The 19,729-nt window shown below is 42.3% G+C and overlaps 1 protein-coding gene across 1 annotated transcript in view; it reads right to left on the bottom strand.

The window, feature by feature from the left end:
- Pcsk2 (proprotein convertase subtilisin/kexin type 2) overlaps positions 1-18,277 on the bottom strand; it is a 244,055-nt gene extending 225,778 nt beyond the window's left edge. Inside the window, exon 1 of the mRNA XM_021192543.1 lies at positions 17,695-18,277. Coding sequence (XP_021048202.1) covers positions 17,695-17,868 — 174 coding nt within the window. The 5' untranslated portion in view covers positions 17,869-18,277. The remainder of the gene's footprint in view (positions 1-17,694) is intronic.
- Positions 18,278-19,729: the final 1,452 nt, after the last annotated feature.

Below are 19,729 nucleotides of genomic sequence, written 5' to 3'. Positions count from 1 at the left end.
ATAGAAACCATTTTGGCTGTCCCTGAGACAAAACATTTTGGGAGCAAAAATGTTCAATTTGGGAAAATTCTGTGATGGTTGGAAGGCCTGAGAGGTCATAGATGCCCAGGTAAGAAAAGAATCTGCTGTGCCTGGGCAGAACTGAGTGCTGTCATGCCATAGAAGGAGGGGATGCCAGAGCAGCAAAGACATAGAGCACAAAGGGATGAGGAACCAGGAGGTCAGAGGCTGGCCCGAAGGAACCGCTAATCTCATTTCCAAAAGTCCTTTTCAATGTTTGTACTCCAGAGGTGATGGAGGACTTCCCAGGGATACATATTTTAACTCTGCCTGCACCCTTGATATCATTAGGAAAAGGGCCTCCTGGATGCATGGTAAGAGTTTTGTTGGGGTGGATCAATCATGATAGTGGCCAAGTTTCAAGATTAAATAAGCATTCTGGAAAATGTGGATCATGCATGTAGGACAGAAATATGATTTGCTAACAGGAAATTTTTAGGGATAACTAGACTGATAAATGAGTTGGAGTTTGTGTGAATATTAGAGAAGCTATAAGGGTTTTATAGCAACTTAATGTGGGGTGGGTGAGTGTCTGTGTGTGTCATTTAGATCACAAGGGCCTGGGTTTTTAGTTTACATCTGAGCTAAGTAAGAAAAGTGAAGTTCAGACAGTTACCAGTTCATGTTACAGAAAACTGTTCTGCTGTGGCAAAGGTAGCAAAGCCCCCTGTGGCAGAGGAAGTTTAAGCCAGTTCACTTTCAGAGAGGGAGATAGCAGAATGTTGGTTTGGAGTCAAGTCACACATTTCTGAAGAAATTTACATTAAAAAAAACGATTTTAGGCTTACAATACATTGGCAGAAATAGTGAGACTCTTAGTGCACTGCATATATGTGTACACACACACACACACACACAAATACACTCACATTTTCTATTGTTTTACAAGGTCTTTACTCTGTCATCCAAGCTATCCTAAGATTTATGATATACATTATAAATTTAAATTTACTGGAGTAATTTGTGAGTATCTTGTAGATGGTGTGTGTATCTCCTAAGAACACATGCCACATTAATATAAGAATATTAATACCAAAGCCAGGCATAGTAGAGATTTTAGCACTCAGCAAGTTGAGGCAGAGTGTCATGACTTTGAGGCTATCATTGGTTGCAGCATAGGAATTGTCTCAACACTCCTCCAAATATAAAAGGGAAATTATTACTGATGTTTTGTAATATATAGACATCATCAATATGTTGACAGTTGTCTTAATAATATTTGTAGCAAAAAATTAAAACTTGGAACTAAAGTTCAGACCGGGATCATTTACTGCATAGAGTTATTATTTTTTCCAATTTCTAGGGGTTCCTTAGATTGTCCTTATTTCCTTCCATAACATTCCTGCAATTGAAGAGGCCAGGTAATTATTTTATACTGTCCTTCAGTGGGGGCTTGTCTGCCATCTTCTCGTGATTAGGTTGTTTTAGCATAGGTATGCTTCATGATGCAATGTACAGTCTTTTAAGTGTGGTTACTACAGATTCACAGCAGTAGTTATAACCACACCTGCCTAACAGTAAACTTACAATCTGAGGACAAGATGAATCTGTGGGCATGTACTGTGTGTCTCTCTCACTTGTTTCTGGATTCCACATCGAAAGGTCTATATAACTAACAAATGCAGCCCATTTCAATGGACTCCAAATAGCTATAATTATCCAAATGGGACGTCATTAGGAGTGGGATACAGAATAAGTTCTTCTAGGTATTTGTTTATTTATTTATTTTCTTTCATTTTAATTCGGGAGGGGAGCATAGCTGGGCAATGGAAAAAGAAAATGGAGGCGAAGAAATGGACATTTTGTGTACATCCAACGATGCTAAAACTATAAAAGAATGTCGTAATTGAAACCACTGAACAAGAGGACATTCTGCTCTCAGCAGAGTGGCATATGGATGCACATAAAATCATATGCTGTCTCATAAAACTCAATCAATGAGAAGCAGCACGAGATAATTTCATACGGAAGGCAAGCACGCCACATTATTTAGATGAATAAAGTAAATATGATTTTGCTAGAGGAATGAAAGCTCCACAGCTTCTTTAAACAGATGTCTTTCATGCAGTAAAGCAGCCTCATTACTTACAGTGTCTCTAGCTCTGTGTCAACACGAGGCCAGGGGAAGCAGGCTAGAGCTATACAGCATTCAGCTACAGCTCCTTAAAGCCTTACATAAGGTTTGTTCTTTGCACATTGGAGACCGAGTGCTAAGAGTTTTCACTCCTCAATTCATTAGTGCAGGTATTTTAAAAAGCTAAATGGAGACATCAGATTAGGTGAGTTTACCAACCTGCCCAAAGAACTAATAATAAGCTTTGTGAATTAAGTTGTATAATCACCCAGTATCATCTATTGCTTTAAGTGTTCCTTATCTCCACAGGTCTTAACCAAGACTTGTTAATAAAATATTAATGAATGTTCATCCCAAGTTAGATATTTGCTATGGTCAATATGTATGGAATGGAAAGTCATTGGTTCAATCCTTCGAACACCTGACTCTAGCCAAGCTTGGCCACTTCTGGGCCGTACTTAAAAGCATTTGCTCTCCACAAATGGCAGTCCACTTTGTGGGTGCAAGAGCCACACTTCGCATTAACAGAGAGTACAGCAGAATGAAACAGCTGAGTTGTTCTTTGTTTTAATACTGGTTATCAACAGCTTGCATGGGATTCAGACTATGATTTATGCCTAAGAACTGAAGATGGCATATCAACCAGGTCAGCCAGGCAATGAAGCAGGTAGAGGGTATCTGAGCCCCATCCTCACTAGCCTTTCTTTCCATCCATCATCCTTGAAGGAAAACTTAGAATGAACATTATTTCTCTGGTGTATCGAGGAACCTTCTGTCTCTCAGGTGGGCTGGCATCTCAGTGATGCTGTTCTGTTCTCCCCGCCCTTTAAAAAAATGGGGCTTTTATATGATAGTCTGTCATCTAAAAAGTACTTACATGTATTTTGTTCTTAGCTGGATTAAACTTCATAGATATAACTGGCTGCTTCCTACAGCTCTTCACTGAGACTTGAGGACAGTAATTAATCAAACCATTAGCATCATGGATGTCATCATCCAGTGGGAATGAGATGAAAGATACATAACCTAGCTTCCTAGTAACTCATCTGTTAAAAGGAAAGTGCTGTCTGCTGCTGAGAAGTGAGGGATTCTGTAGAGCAAATGGAACAGGATGAAATATAGCTTCCCTCAACCCCCATCAACTCATTGATTATCCTGGGGTTTCCTGTATGTGGCCACTTTGGTAAGCTAAATATCATAGACGGCTGACCTTTCTCTATGTGTGAAATGCAAACTCCTCAGCTTGTGGTGGGAAACTCTTCATGAGTTGGTTCTGGCCCACTTCTTTCAAAAATGCTACTTGGAGTCTCTTTAAGACCTCTGGGTACTTTCTTACACATCCTGCAATCTCTTCTATAAATTTCCTTTCATTTTAATCTGTTCAAATTACAAAAGTCACATAAGTCACGTAATCTCAACATTGCCTGCTTCATGAAATCTTTCATTGCCCCACATGGAGACTCACAGTGCCTTAGTTGCTAAGAAAAAAAACTTCTCTTTGTGATTCTGTAAAGCCAGGACCTATGCTTTTTCTAGCTTTATATGATCTCTGTATATGCTGATGCTGATGCCCTGCCTCCATTCCCTCAGTCATGAAAACATTACCTGTACACGCCAGTGCTTTTCATGCACCTGTCTGCCTGTGGGTGTTCCCTTGTGTTCATGGTTCATCCACATGGGGCTGGAAGAGGGCTACAGATTTGATGTTCTCCAAGACTAACCCCCAATCAAAGAGAGATGGTACTGCTGGTTAAAACTGGAAACTTTCCCACCTTTTAATGGAACAATTCAGAGATAAGGGTGACCATTATGGCCCTGGAGGTGAATTCCATGGTAATTATCCCCATCTTGTTCATGTCTCCCTAAATCCATTCTGAGTTAATTTCCTCCCATACTGACTCTAAACACAACTACGTGGTTTGCTTTGGCCGATGAGACTTGGTAGCTGTGATACAAGCAAAAGTTCAAGAACGGTATACTGGGACTTGCTCTCTTTCCATCTTTTTAGAGCCTTTGGTAGATCCAAGGAATTGATGATGGTTTTTTGTTTGTTTTATTTTGTTTTGTTTTGTTTTGTTTTGGTTGTCTCAGAGTCTGTGTTTCAGCTCCCCGCATCACACTTGCTTACAGGATGTACGCAGTACACACATCCCATGAACTGACCACTCTATCCTCTTCCCTGGTGTGACTGTTGTGACTGACCAATCTATCCTCTTACCTGGTGTGACTGTAGTTCTTGTCCACTTTGTTGCTGGCTGCTTCAAACCTCCCCAAATCGTTATTTGGGCATTTCCCTTTCCCCCCAGTTCATTGCCTGTGGTGGTTTATTTCTGGCCTCCACTGCTGTCTTCAAATTAGGGCTCATGCCAAAGCTCCCTGAAGATGCAACCATCCAAGGTACCTTTCAGCTGGATCCTATCTGTCCCCTCCATCCTCTCCCTGTTCTTCATGCAATCCCTCCTTCCTCCTCTTCGATGAAACAGAGACTTTGAGACAAACAAAACAAACAAAAGAAGGCTCGTGCTTCCAAAGATCACAGATAATTTGTTCTCCATCTTCTCTCCATGTTTTTAAACTCTGCCAGATCTTTCTTGCTTCCTCTTTTAGTCTGGACTGATCATACATGGAAATATAGTCATCAAAAATAAACTAGAATTGACTTTTGAAGGTCAACCACCTTCTTGAGTTTGAACTTCTACCACAATGAAAGATAATGACTGCTAGCTAGTGAAGCTATGTTTTCCTTTAGTGCCAAGAGCATTCTAAAACAGAAAGTATTTGTGAATCACTTTTTTCCCTCCTCTGTCACTAAGTTCTTAATCAACAATTAAGTCTTAAAATGTTAGGCCATTAAGAGCAATTACTCAATGGGAAATAATGTATTTAACACAGATACAAAATAGGGTAGTTTGGTTACCATTTCTCATATGCTTAGTTTTCTTTAATTTTTTTTGTAATGAATGAATGTACACACACAAGTTGGCTTGTTTGTGTTTGCATGTGTAGAGGGCAGAGATCAGTTTCAACTATCTTCTCCTATCATTCTCTACTTTATGTCTTGACATAGAGTCTCTCATGCCAGCTAGACTGCTATAGCTGAGCCTAGGAATCTGACTGTACCTGTTTTCCAGGACTTCAGTTGCAGGCATACTCAACCACATACAGCCTTTCTATATGGTTGTGGGATCTGAATTTAGTCCTCACACTTCCCTGCAGCATCTCATAACATACCCATTCAACAGAGAGCATCAAATGGCAATGCTAAGATTTTAGATCTATGTCATCATTTCTTTTAATATTTATTGAGTGCTTACTAAATGCACTGTATAGTGTTAGTTACTATGGTGGTTTGGATGAGAATGTTTCCAATAGGTTCATACGCTTTGGTATTTGGTCCCTACTTGGGAGAACTGTTTGGGAAGGATTAGGTGGCATTACCTTTTGGAGGAGGTGTATTGGGCTTTCAGAGTATAAAAACTCACATAATTTCCAGTTGCTTTTTTTGTTTTGTGCTTATAGAAAAGGATGTGAGTTCTTAGTATTATGCTCTAGCCACCATACCTCCCTGTCACAATGATGATGGACCCTTACCTCCCTAGAACAACTGTAAGTTCAAATAAACCTTTCTTTTTATAAGTTGCCTTGGGTCATGATGTTTTAGCACAGAAGTGGAGAAGGTAATTAATACGCTCACCAAGAGAGCTCTTAGAGAAGAATAGATTCTTATGCTGTCTTTCACCAAAGGTAAATCCAACAAGCTGCTGCTGGAATCCTTTAATCTATGAACAACTTTGTTTAGAAAGCTATAATTTACTAAAAAAAATTCAGGAGAAAATCATGAAATGCAGATCAGGAATGTCTGAAGTGAACTGATATGCTCATTTCAATGAAATGAAATGCCTAGTAACTTTTGAGGCCAATCACTCACAGGAATATCACTTGGTTTAGTTTGATGACTCCTTAATTCAGAAACACTGGCTCAGTGATTCCAAAGCACAGATAATAAGCAATAGGACCCAGTGTTCATTGAACACTGTCTTAGTAAATTTTCTATCCCAGTGATGAAGCACTATGACCAAGGTAACATAGAAAATAAAGTTTTAATTGAGCTTACAGTTTCAGGGGATTAGAGTCCATGGTTCGGGAGTAAAGGCTTGGTGGCAAAGAACAGCTGAGAGATAACGTTCGAATCCACAAGGAGGAGGTAGTGAGCACACTGGCAAGGATTCAAATCTTTTCAAACTTCAAAGTCTACCCCTCCTAGTGACACAATTCCTCCATAAGGCCACACCTCCTAATCCTTCCCAAAGAGTTCCACTGGGGATTAAATATTCAAACATATGACTCTGTGGAGGACATTTTTTAAAAAGTATTTATTTATTTATTTATTTATTTATTTCATGTATGTGTGTACACTGTCACTGTCTTCAGACACACCAAAAGAGGGTACCAAATCCCCATTACAGATGGTTGTGGGCCACCATGTGGTTGCTGGGATTTGAACTCAGGACCTCTGGAAGAGCACTCAGTGCTCTTAAGCACTGAGCCATCTCTCCAGCCCAATGGAGGACATTCTTATTCAAACCACCATACAAGTACTCAATTACACAACTTTTGCACCAGGCTTGGTAGCTCATGCCAGAACCTCAGTACTTAGGGGTTCAAGGCAAGAGGATTATTGCCAGTTTGAGCGTACATAGTGAGTGGCAGCCTGGACTATATAGGGAACTCATACCTCAAAAACAAGTCAAAACAAACAACACAATAAAGTAAACAAAATGAAAAATCCAAAGGTGTACAAAGAATTGAAACTGCCCCCTGAAAAATAAACCAGCAAACAAACAAATAAGACAACATAAATATCTCCTTTTCATCACGTGTAAAATGAAGGGTAAAACCAATATTTTTCTGAAAAACATCTCTTCCTGCTTCAACAGGCTGTAATTCTATAATTGCCATTATTATTTGTGAAAATGTAAACGACTCTGGATAAACCAGCTAGAATAATACAGACTCAATTAGTGAGGAATGTCACAATATTTTGGTGGCATAGCAATCTGCCAGTGGTGTGACAAGTATTTAGAAATCATTGTTCATAAGAGTCATTCTAATGACAGCAAATCATGCTGCCTCCTCTCTCCCTTCACCAGCTTCTTAAAAGAAATTGTTGGCATTTAGTACCTCCACTTGTTTTGACTTCTCCTATCTAACCTTCCTTTTCAAAGCTCCTGCTCATAGTTCATATCAATGCCTTCATCTTTACATACTCTGAGAATATGCCATCCCAGGCTGGAGAAACTATCAGGCATCAGTAAGTGTGTAAGTGAACTTGTTTCAGGCAATTTCATAGGATAAAACATTGAGGTCCACTGTGAAATACCAGAGAGCTCTGGTAATTCTTTTTCATCACAGCAATATGGATGCTTCCTTAGAAAATGACACTACGGCATTATTCTAAGTTTTTCTCCTCAGTTAACTGCTGTGTCCCAGCACTGCCTGCAAATCACCTCATGTCAGGTCTCTCTCCAATTGACAACAGCAGTGTCCAAAATTTTGACTCCTTTCCAGTCCCACCCTCTCTTCCCTTGGTCCGAAGGTTGACTTTGACTTCTGACACTTTGAAATAATTACAACTCCTAAACCGATGTTCATATTGGTTATCTTTCTTGTCACTGTGTCAAAGTATTTGACAGAAGCAGCTTAAGGGAGGAAGGGTTCATTTTGGTTCATGGTCTTGGGAAATTCAGGCCATTGGCAACAGTGGAGTCTCCGTCTACAGTGGTAGGAACATGAGGCAGCTGCTCTTTATACCATGGTAAATCAGAACTCCGAGAACAAAGTAAGAATGAGTTAAAAACCCTCTAAGGCCCACCCAGGGCCTCACATACACTAATTAGGCACCATGTCCTAAGGGTTCCACAGCCTCTCAAAACAGTGCCACCATCTAGGGACCAAGTGCTCAAAACACAAGTGTGTTGGGGACATCTCATATTCAAACAATAGCAATACCATCATCATACCTTCTTCTGAAGCTATATTTGATTTTAATTTTACCACAGACCATTTGTGTGTGTGTGTGTGTGTGTGTGTGTGTGTGTAAAGTTTTCCTCCCTTTTACTACTGTAAACTCCTAGGTTGGGAATTCTAGGGAAATGGAAATGTGCCAATGGCTCACTTGATGGTTATCAATTGCTTAACAAATATAACGTCATTGTTCATCTTTCCCCTTTAAACCTTTCACCTCAAACTGAGGACAGCTTTCTTTTTTATGCTTAGGCTGCCCTTTTTGCTTTTCAATAAAGCTAAAAAAAATTAGTGAGAATGAGCAATTTGGGCTTGAAGTCTGGCAAAATGATTAGTAGTGTACTGCAGACACACTACTAATTTCAGCTAGAATAAATGTAAGAAATACTGTGCACCATGGCTTTGTATAGAACGGTAACATGTATACGTGACATGATACAGAAATGACAATCTAACAAACTGATCAGTATAAGCAGTAATGTAAGGGGACCTCCTAGAATTCAAACTTTCCCATTTTGCAAATCACTGAGCCTGTTACTCATTATAATTTGAAATATGCAATTAAATAATTAAACATGTAATTAAATAGATATTTACATATTCTCCCTCTCTCCTCAACATGTAATGACAAACTTATAAATTGTATATGCAGTATGTTTCTTAAATTCAGGGAAATTTATTAGAAAATATCTTTTACATGGCAAACTTATTAAGCATAATAATTTTAGTTTTTAATCACACTTCACTTTTGTTAAAGAGTGTTGTGATCAAATCAGAGGGTTGGAAACGTAAAGACAGTGTGTATGATGTGAGTCCACATCTGTAAGTAGTTTGCTGATCTCTTTTCTCCTACATATTCATGTGAAGATATCTGCATTGAAATGTTGCTGGTGGCCATCTCTGAGTAACAACAATACTTCCGTGCTTCTCATGGTGCTTGTTTTACTTGGCACTTTAGAGGATAATGAAATTGGGAAACTAAATGGATACGTGTGGAATTTCACGTCAATGTTAGAGCTGTAAATGAGGAGTGACCTGGATCTTGCCCTTCTCTCTCTCTCCTTGTTCATCTACCATCAATACCACGTGAAGCCCTCAGTTTTGTTTCCATCCATGTCAGACTTTGTGCCACTATTTCAAACACAGTGTGAGGGCTTGTTTCATGTGGCTATGTTCATCAGCCGATTTCACCACATCACATTCCTTAAAATGTTGTGGTCAAATTGGCTTTGGGATTAAAATCTCAGGAACAGTCTGTCAAATCCATGCCATTATTTTTTTTTTTTTATATTAGTTTCACTTGCTCATATATGTAGGCTAGCAGCATTAACTCAGTTGTGCTTTCTTGACTCCTTATCCATTTGTGATCCAGGTATCTTTCTGTAAACCACTAAAGGGGATTTACAAACAGCACACTTCAACAAAGAAAGTCAACTACAATGCCTTTTTTTTTTTTTTCTGTCACAGCTATTTAGATCGTAAATAATGGATCTGAGTGTCCATGTGAGAAGAAACAGGAGGAAAAGCTTACCCTATCCCCCTCTTTTGGGGTAAAACCTGGCTTTTTTGAGACCCTGTGGCTGAAAGTAGAATTAAGGCAAACTCATCCGTCAACTCAGTCATCACCATGTTGTACGGCATTATCCACAGCTTTAAGAGCCCCTAAAATAGATCTAGATTTCCAGTTTCATTCAGCTAAGAAGCACCACTCCTTCCCCTTCTGTGTTCAATAATACTTTAATCACAGACTTTATTTTTTTTTCCTGTGCAAAGATGTCTTCCATTTCATTCCAGTTAATCCCTAAGTTGGGAATTGTAGGGAAACAGAAGTGTGCCAATGGCTCACTTGATGGTTGTCAATTGCTTTTACTTCCTGGCTGAACTCTTTCTTTCAGAGAAAAGCTAGCCTATAGCGGTAGTTTTTGAAACCACACTTCTTCCAGTACATTCTTTTTGTGTTTATGGTCAAATTATCACCTTGTGGTCCTAGAGTTTCGTCACTGAAGAAGAACCCATTACGCATCTATTATGAGTAACTTTATTAGCTGCAGTAGGAGCACAGAGCTTTGAAAGAGTTTTATGTTCTTTCTAGAGAAAACAAATTAAAAAAAATTTAGAAAGTTTATTGACGATATGAGATAAGGAAATAGGACATAAGCTCTGAAAGGCTTTGAGATTATTTTTTGTTGTGATTTGGCTTGGTTTAGTTGTAAGGTGAAAGGCTGAGTCTAGAAATATAGAAGGGGGATATTTATCGATAGCATATTAGCCTGGAAACACTGATATGTGCCTGGACAGTGATGACTGCTCTAAAGATAAGCCCCCCAAATCTCAGTACTCCACCATAGCATTTCATTTCTCACTCATGGAAAACCTTCTGGGTCAGCAATCAGAAATCCTTCCGTTTTGCGACTATGTTACTGTCACGGTGTGGCTTTCAAAGTTGCTCTTCTCAACATCGTTCAGCACCAGTAGAAAAAGAGCATGAAGAATCATTTGGTAGGGACTTTTTTTTTTTTTAATGCAGCAGGCATGAAATCAGGATATCTTATTTTTGTTTACACAAGATGGGTTAGAAATGTTACATGCTGGCAGTTGTCTATAGCACACACTGAAAGTACATTTACTGAAGCTCAAAGAAAGGAAGAAGTGAGTTTGATAAGGTTTTAGCTGGTCCTATAGGTATCTTTCTGTAAACTGGGTCTCCAGTAGCCTGGGTTAGCTACCTCATAGGAATAATTCTTCTCTTTAAGGTGGCTAGCCAGTCAGAATTTCTAAGGAAGCCAGAATAGACAGCTGCAACAGTTACCATGGTCTATGACAGACCAACTTCATGGATAGCTTGGATCTCGGACATTTCATGGCCTGTTGCTAGTCCACAGATGGATTTTTATTGTGCTGTGTCATATTCCTTTCCTAATCTATTGCAAGTCTTGCAAAAGTTCAATACATGACTGCTTTCTTCTATGAAAGGGTACTACTATGCGACTGTCTGGTTATTGTAACTACCAATAAAAGATGTGTAATTCTATGCACTCACATCCCACACACAGTACATTAGTTTTTGCAACAATAATATTTTAAATAATGTTTGTTTGTTTGGTTTTTTTTTTTGGCTTTTTTGAGACAGGGTTTCTCTGTGTAGCCTGGCTGTCCTGGAACTCACTCTGTAGATTAGGCTGGCCTCAAATTCAGAAATCTGCCTGCCTCTTAATATTTTTAATTTTTGCAAATATTATACATGTATACAATGAAATATGATGATATACACCTTCCATTTCTCCTCTTCCAACTCTCTGAATGTCCCCACAACAAGTCCCCTATGAATTTTTTTGTTTGTTTGTAATAAGCCATTTAATCCAGTTAATGCTGTGTTTATGTACATATGTGTGGGGCCATCCATTGGTGAATAAGAAATGTACCAAAGGTTATATCTTCAAAAAGGAATGATTCTCCCAACCCCAGCAACTGCCAATCAACTGACAATAGCTCCTTTGTTAAGGAATAGAGGCCTGGAGATTATCTGCCAGGTCTGTCATGAAACTTGGGCTGGCTTGATCTCATATAGGTCTCATACAAGTAATCTCAACTGTTATGAGCTCAGGATTGTGACAGCATTTTACAGTGCTTCTTCCCATCATTTGTCTCTTACATTCTCCCTACCTCCTTCCAAGATGTTCCTTGAGCCTTGGTGATGGTTGGGTTACAATAGATGTCTCATTTAGGGCTGAGCACTTAGTCTCTCATTCTTAGCCCTCTGAGCAGTTAGAAATAAATGTTGAATAAAATAGTATCCAAAACACAACATGTTATGAGATACTTCACTTTAGCTGTTCATCAGGTAAAGCTGCAGTGGAAATTGAATGGTGGTATGACCACACCTTTCAACAGTTGAGGTGTGAGATCTCAAAGGCTGGTGAGGGAGTGAAGTAACTGGAGCCCCCAGGCACTACTGGTTGGAATATAAATTGTCATAAATGCTTTGAGAGACTTCATGGCTGCTTGTCTGTTGTAGGCAAAGTTCTAAATGTAGTTCAAGACTTCTGTTTTCTACTGCTGATATCCTTTATAATCTCCTCCCTTAAGTAAGGCAGTATGGGGTGGGACTATAAATAGTTGGATTTGACTTCTGTGACTGGATTACAAAATTTTGGAGATAGTAGTCAAATATGTAAGCTACTAAATCAGTTGGTTTTCAGAAAAAAAAAATCAGAAGAGAAATTACCATGGTGTGCCTGAGCTAATCAGAGTGATCAAAGGGGCAGAGCCTTTCCAAAGAGATGATGTTGGAATGGCTACGGTATGTGAAGGCCTGTGGAAGGAGGCTGCTGTGAGTTAATCAATGACTTGGCCTCTAGGATCATAGCCTTGCTCCAAACAGCAGCCAATGAGGAAACAGATTCTAGGTCTACATCCACAGGAAAGAAAAGGGTTCTGAAAATTTGGGTGTACCTGGAAGCAATTTATTCATTGATCATACTTCTAAGTGAGAGCAGAGCTAGCTGAAGCTTTAACTTTATCTTTTGAGGGCTTTCGCAAAGGACTCTACTGAAACCTACCAGACTCAATGCAGTTCTACAGGATGCACATTATAGGGATTTATTACACAGTGCTCTTGATTGCTTTCTGTCACTGTGATAAACATCACCACCAAATAAAGGCAATGGTTAATTTTGCCTAAAATTCCAGGTCACAGCCCATCCATCATTCAGGGACATGAAGGAAGGAGATTGAGCAGGAGCTGGAGTAAAACTCATGGAGAAACACTGCTTATTGTCTCCTGTGCTCATGCTCAGCAGCCTTTCTTATACAACTTAGTAATGCCTTGGAGGTGGAACCTTTCATTGTGGGCTGGGCCTTCCCATATCAAGCAAACATTAAGACAATTCCCATAGGACAATCTGATCTTGGAAGTTTCATCATTGGAAACTTACTCTTTCCAGGTGACTCTTACTTGTGTCAAGTTGGCACTAAAAACTCACCCTGGACACATAGCAATAGAAATCTAATGCTACTTCCTAAACACAAGCATATGCATAAATCATGGACTCCAGCTTAGTAACTTCTTACAGAAGGCACATTCATGTCTACCCAAATACATGCACTGCTGCCTATTAGTATCTACCATGAGCTTGTGCCAGCATCCCTGGTACCTAAATTCCAAACACTTGATCTCTTATATATAAAATTGTATATAGTCAGCACACGTACTTTTGTAAGTACTATAAATAATCTCTACTTATAGCACCCAATGCAGTGCAAATGCTGTGCAAAGAGTAAACAAATTGTTTGGGGAAATAACAAACTAAGAAATATCTGTTCAGTACAGATGCACCTTGGGTTTTTCAGCCACCCCTGGTTGAGTCTGCAGATATGAAGCCACCTGAATATGGAGTGCCAGCTGGACTTTGGTATACCCCAAAGTGATATTTATATTTGCCCAAACTCAGAAGTACCCAGGAAGCAGTAGGGGGCCTTGGGAATTCTGATAATAATTGTTTCTTGACTTCAGTGCTCATGATACAGTGTACTCACTTTGTGAAAATAGTAAGCTATGTTCTTTCATATGTTAAATTATATATCCACAAGGTACTATGATCCAAAATTTATTTTTATTGCCTGCTAGTACTATTACTAGTAGATCACCATTAGAATTGAAATATCCTTACACATATAAAAAGGGTCATGCAATATTATCTGTGAAAGCACCCCAGTGTTAGCTCTCCACCCATAAAAATCCAAACATAATAAAACAAAACTGTCTAACAGAGTTTAAAATGTTAACTCTTAAAGGAACTTTACTCTTTTGCTCAACATTCTCACACACAATTGGCTGAAACTGTGATATAGGAGTCATTATTTTGATAAGTCATTTTTATTTCCATTTCAGAAGAGTCAAAAATAATGTCCTGAGGAGTGGGAGGTGCTATTGAAGTCAGCTCTGTCGCCACTGAGTTCTTTGTATATAGCATCTCAGATGGACATGGTTTTGGGTGAGGACCAGGTCAAAATAAAACAGAGAAGATAAACTAGACAGGTATCTTACTTTCTTTCCTGGAGAAAACATAAATATTTGCTTTTACTGGTCTTCTAGTGATGAAGTCATTAAATCACGAACAAAACCTTTCCCAGCATTTCATGCCCAGCACAACATGTGGCGTCAGGGTTAGGAAAAAGCAGAATCTTTTAGTTCTGATCTTCTGAAGACGAATATAGATGTGCATGGTAGTCAATGACACATGTTCTTATTTCAACAGCAAACAAATGGTAATTATAGCACAGGTAAAAAAAAGAAAGGAAAGGTAAGAAACCCTTTTTTTTTTTTTCCCCACATTTTCAAAATGGTACCTCCGAGGCAAAGTTCTTGGCAGTCAGGGATGGCTTCCTGGAGACAGCTACAAGTCAAGTGAATTTGGATTTATATTTGAGTTATTACCTTTGCCAATATAAGGCAGTTACTTAATATCTTAGAGCTTTGAATTTCATGTGAGGATTGATGCTGACAATTCTACTTATTTTGTGGGGTTAGGATGAGATGCCCTGTCACAGAAGGCTCCCCTCATCTGCATAACTGCCCCTTCCTGTGCGTGTGTAACTACTGCTGAGAACCTTTCATACCTGACATTGAACAGGAGGAGATGAAGAGATCTGCTAAGGCTTGGAGCAACCACAGAGAAGGATTTCTTAGGGTTTAAAATGCAAAATTCAGGATAAAAAGTTGAGACGAATATAGAGCTGTGCAAGGAGACCAAGTGAGGACAGTGCCTGGGAAGCAGAGTCATGACAATACATTAAGGGCTGTCAAGCACAGCAGTTGGCTGGATAAGGCAAAGAAGCCAGGAATACAGAGGGTGTTGGCTCTGAATACTTCCCATGAGTGACTGAGGGTAGGACAGAGGGCAGTAGCCATTCCTGCCTTGTGGGCAGTTGGGAGAAGAGAAGTTCTTTATGGCTGTAGCATCAGGCAAGATTTAGGTCCGGGTCATTAAGGATCAACAGCATGTGATCCTTCAAAGAAGGCAAAGAGGGCTCATTGGAGGGCTCAATGCTCTCTGGGCACTGCACCACAAAGCTTCTTCAGGCACAAGTACCTTGTCATACACGGGTTAGCCTTTGAATATGTATCAGGGCAAGACTCTAGGATTTGGTTACGAGGTACTATCTGAGAGGACAAGGAGAGGAAAAAGGAGACACCGAATCGAAAGCCGGTTCTTCATAGCTGAAAATTGTAACTTGATATTGCAATACAATATCAGTGACATCCTCTCCAAGGAAGAATGGAATGGGGAGAAATAGTCAACCCCAAAGTATATGTGTCCTTCTGTTCAAAGTCTACCCAAATTGCTGATAATCCATCCATAAGATCACCTCTATACTTCCTGGCTTCAGGCTCACCATCACAACTGTTAAGCACTCACTGAGTTATCCATTCCCATGAGGAAAAAAAAAACATACTGGAAAATTGATGAGGTTAGCCATTATCAGGCTCAGCTACACCTACCTTTCATTAGGTTTTTAGCATCAGATCCCAAGAATGTGTTTTCCAGGGGGAAAGAAAAAGGAGATGGAAAACCACTGCAGCAGACGGGGTTTTCCTTCCCTGTCAGAAAGGGCTGACACAGAATGTACCCACAGGTAGGGTTACATGGGTATTGAAGAATTAAAGATCCCTTCGTAGGGTAGCCCAGCCTCAAAGCCCTGTCAACACCTAGCAAGGGTTTTCTAATAACAGAAGCATTCTTGCAGCTGTTGATATTAAATACGAATGTATATAAGCAGGCTGGAGAGTTAAGGGTGCATACAGGTGCTCACAGGGAGCAGTTCACAACCTTCTGTAATCCCAGCTCCAACCTACACACACACACACACACACACACACACACACCCTCACACACACACACACACATGATGAGATAAATCTTTTTTTTTTCAAAAGAGAAAGTATGCAAGATCTCTGACACACGAAAGTTCTCACTGTCAGATATCAGCTAACTATAATCACTCATCCCCAGTGGCGCTAGGATGCTGGGGAGGGAGCGAGGTTAGGTGGGGTATTAGCTTGTTTCAGGGTTGAATGTCCTTTGAAAGCAGTCTCCGTGGGCCAGGAGGCCAGCAGACTGTTCTATCAACAGGAACCTGGTCTCCCCTGCTCCACCCACACTTCTCTTCTCGGGAGCAACTAGTTCTAGGTGTGTGAGACCCGCCCGCGCGCCACCCGCAGACCCGCGCTTCTTCCAGGACCTCTGTGAAACTCGCTGCCAAACACAGCTGAGGTTGAATACGCGCAGCTCCGCTGGTGAGTGTAGGCGGGAGAGCCCTGCGCTCCTGAAGGAGCCGTCCTAGTGGCTGGGAACCCGGCAAGAGGCATAGGAGGCATAGGAAGTTCTAACTGGGGAGACCAGTCTGTGTTGCCCTTCCAGGGAGGGAACCCAATGCTCTCTCAAGCCTCTTGTGGGATCAGGAAGGAGGGGACAGCCCACGGGTACCAAGCTGCATCCTTTGACCTTCTGTTCCCCTCAGTCTGGCTTCTCCTTGCATCCTCACTCTCCCCTAGCGGTGCCAGGTCCCCTAAGGACACTCCAGATCTGGGATACAGATATTTCGCAGGAAGAGCAGGTCAGGCATGCTCCCCACCAAATGCATTCTTCTCCTCTGTCCCCCCTCCAGGACGAGTACCCTAACTTCTCCAGAGGTTGCCAGAGGCATCCAAAGCTCGAAACCTGATCCAAACAGTTCAACTTGGACAACTTCTTGGAATGGGGATCCCCGTGCTCTCTGGGGAAAACCGCGCTGGCTGCCCACACATCAGGAGAGGACACCTCGACTTTTCCGGGGGGAATCCCCCTCAGAATCCATCTCTCTTGGCAGCGTGGTGTCCTACAGAAGCAAATTAGGAACTCTCCAAACAGGAGTGCACTTCTGGAGTGGGAGGTCGTGGGCAGGGGCCAAAGCGCACAAGTTCAGCACTGGTTTTGGACAGAGAACTCCGTCCTTGTTTCCAAGTCAGAAAGCTCTTGTCCGCTGGGGAAAAAAGCAGGGACTGAAGTCGCTGGGAGGGAAGTCCTTAGGCGTGGGTCGGAAAACTGAACTGCAACGCTCGATCTTTGAGCCATGTCGGTGGGAAACTATTCTTTCTCCGGGGCGTGGGGGGCTGGGAGACTTCCCTGGCAAAGCAGTCGACGTCAAGCCCAGCTGCTCTGGACTCTATCCCTCTGTCCCTAGGCAGCCTGGAGAACTTGGTACCTCGGACAGCAGCCGGGGCGCACAGCATCCTTTGCAAGGTGCGGTCTTATTTTGCCCCCACCAAATCAAACACCAACAAATTATTTCTCTGACCTTTCTAATACAGATGAAGGACATTTTAATTACATAACCCACGAAAGATCACCGGAGGCAATGTCGTGTTTGAGAACCGATGGCAGAATAGCTGCATAGCATAAAAAAGACAGAAAACTTGCAAATCTGCAACGAGATTGCGCAAGGCTGTCCCTCCTCTGGAAACAACATGTGAAATGTATGGGAAAAAAAAATCTTACCTTTCGGACTCCAAAGCCGTGTTCTGCTGCAACTTGGCGAGCCTCTTCCTCTCCGTCTTTATGCAACTCCACAAGAAAATGATTCGTGAAGACGGGTCTCTCGGCAGACGCAAAAACCATGACACAGAAGAGGAGCCCGGCCGCCTTCCACTGGGATCCACAACCGCCCTCCATCCTTCTTTGGGAGTGAAAAGTGGGGCTGCGAGGCGCGCAGGGTGGTGGAGCAGGGGACGAAGAGGGAAGATGCAAATAAAAAATAGGTATGTAGTTTTTGTTTCTGTTTTTCTCTTTTTTAAAAAAAATCTTTGTATAGCAAAAGAGGCAGAAGAGAAGCTTGGCAAACAGCGAATCTGTGCACTGTCCACCAGCAGCTGGCTGCCAGGGAAGCCGTGGAGTCGCGCAGCCCGGCTGGCTGGCAAGGGTGCGAATGTGCGGAGCTGTGTGTACCCGAGAGAAAGAGCTAGTGTGTGTCTGTGCTTGATGCTAAATCTGCATTTTCAGCTCCTCCTCGGCTCCAATTCCAGAGGGCTGGAGGCGAGTGCCAGCCCGGGTGACGCGCGCCCGCCAGCGGCCAATGGAGGCCAGAGGATCGGCGGGCCCCGCCCCGGGCCGCCCCGAGCCCGCCCCCGCCCGCCCCCGCCCTCCCCTGCCCAGCTGGCTGCCCGGGTCCCCGGGGGCGCCGCGAGCCCGCGCCCCCGCCAGCTCGGAGCGGCTTTGCTCCGCCCGACCGCTGCGCGCCCAGGAAAATCCCCCCGCTGCCACCCGCCGCTGGCGCCCGGTGATGTCATTGTTTGTGGAAATCTGCACAGCTCCGGGAAGGGAATTACGGTGCATGCCGCTTCAGAGGCCCCGAGGGGAGCGGGGCCCCGGCCGCTCCCTGTTGCTCTTCTTTGCTAGTCTGAGCTACAAAACAACTCTCCTCTTTTCTCTCTTCCCTTCCCCTGTCTTCCCTCCACTCACTTCTTTCTCTTCTCTTTCCCTCTCCACACCTCTCCCATCCTCCCAATAACAAAGCAAATTTGATCCTTCCCGCCCCCTCCACTTTGGGCAAATCCCAGGCTGGGAAGAGCATCTTTCCATAGGTGACTCATGGGGGCAGGAAGGAGCCTTTTCTCTGTTCTTTTCCCGGTGCTCCAAAGAGGCCAGAAACTAAACATCTGGCAGTCCAGCGGGAGTCCGGACTGCCCTCCTCCCTCCTCCCTCCCCCCAACCCCCCCCACCCCCCCCCCCCGCGATGGCTATTAGGAGAGACTCCTCTAGAGTCAGCGCTGCACCTGCATCCCAAGACTGCCAAGGGAGATGTGATGCTTATGCTGGGAGACAGATTCTCAGACTCTGGGTTTGGGGGCTGCATCAGGACCAAGAATGTCATGAGTTTAAGGAGGTATAGTCACCCATCCCAGGTGCTAGGTCAGGATGCCTGCTAAGAGTCTGCCTGCATGATAATTTAGGCTGAGTAGGCAGGGGGACAGCTGTTGTCCAGGTCCAGTTAACTGCTGAGGTCTGACTTCCCCCTCTTGCTCTAGTGTGAGGAAGTAGATCTGGTCTGCTGTAAGGAACCGAGAACCATTGATCTAAGTAAGGTTTAGCTGTTATGGAGTATATTTACATCGTTTTTTACCATTTAGTACCAAAGTTTAAAAAATCCTGCTATAAATTGGATAGTTAAGAAGATGCTTTTTCATGGGAAAGAGAGGAAGGAGAGAGAGAGAGAGAGAGAGAGAGAGAGAGAGAGAGAGAGAGAGAGAGAGATTTACTTGAGTTTGCAACGTTGATACCACACCCAACCACACCCACCCCACTCTCCCCCTTAGCACAAAATCACAGTGTAGACCGGAGACACAGGAATGGTGGACACGAGCATGCTTACTGTACAAGGCACACCGTCTTCACCCATGTATCTGCTCCCCAGCATTGCTAGAGAAGTATAAGCAAGCCCTGCGGATGGGTTCTATCAAGCTGTAGTCTTCAACATACCACATCTTCAATTTTGTTTGAATTCCTTTAAGACAACCAGGAAAGGCAATGGGGAGGT

Source organism: Mus pahari, chromosome 3 (assembly GCF_900095145.1).
Source record: "Mus pahari chromosome 3, PAHARI_EIJ_v1.1, whole genome shotgun sequence".
Taxonomy (NCBI): Eukaryota; Metazoa; Chordata; class Mammalia; order Rodentia; family Muridae; genus Mus; species Mus pahari.
This window is presented reverse-complemented; position numbering and strand designations above follow the sequence as displayed.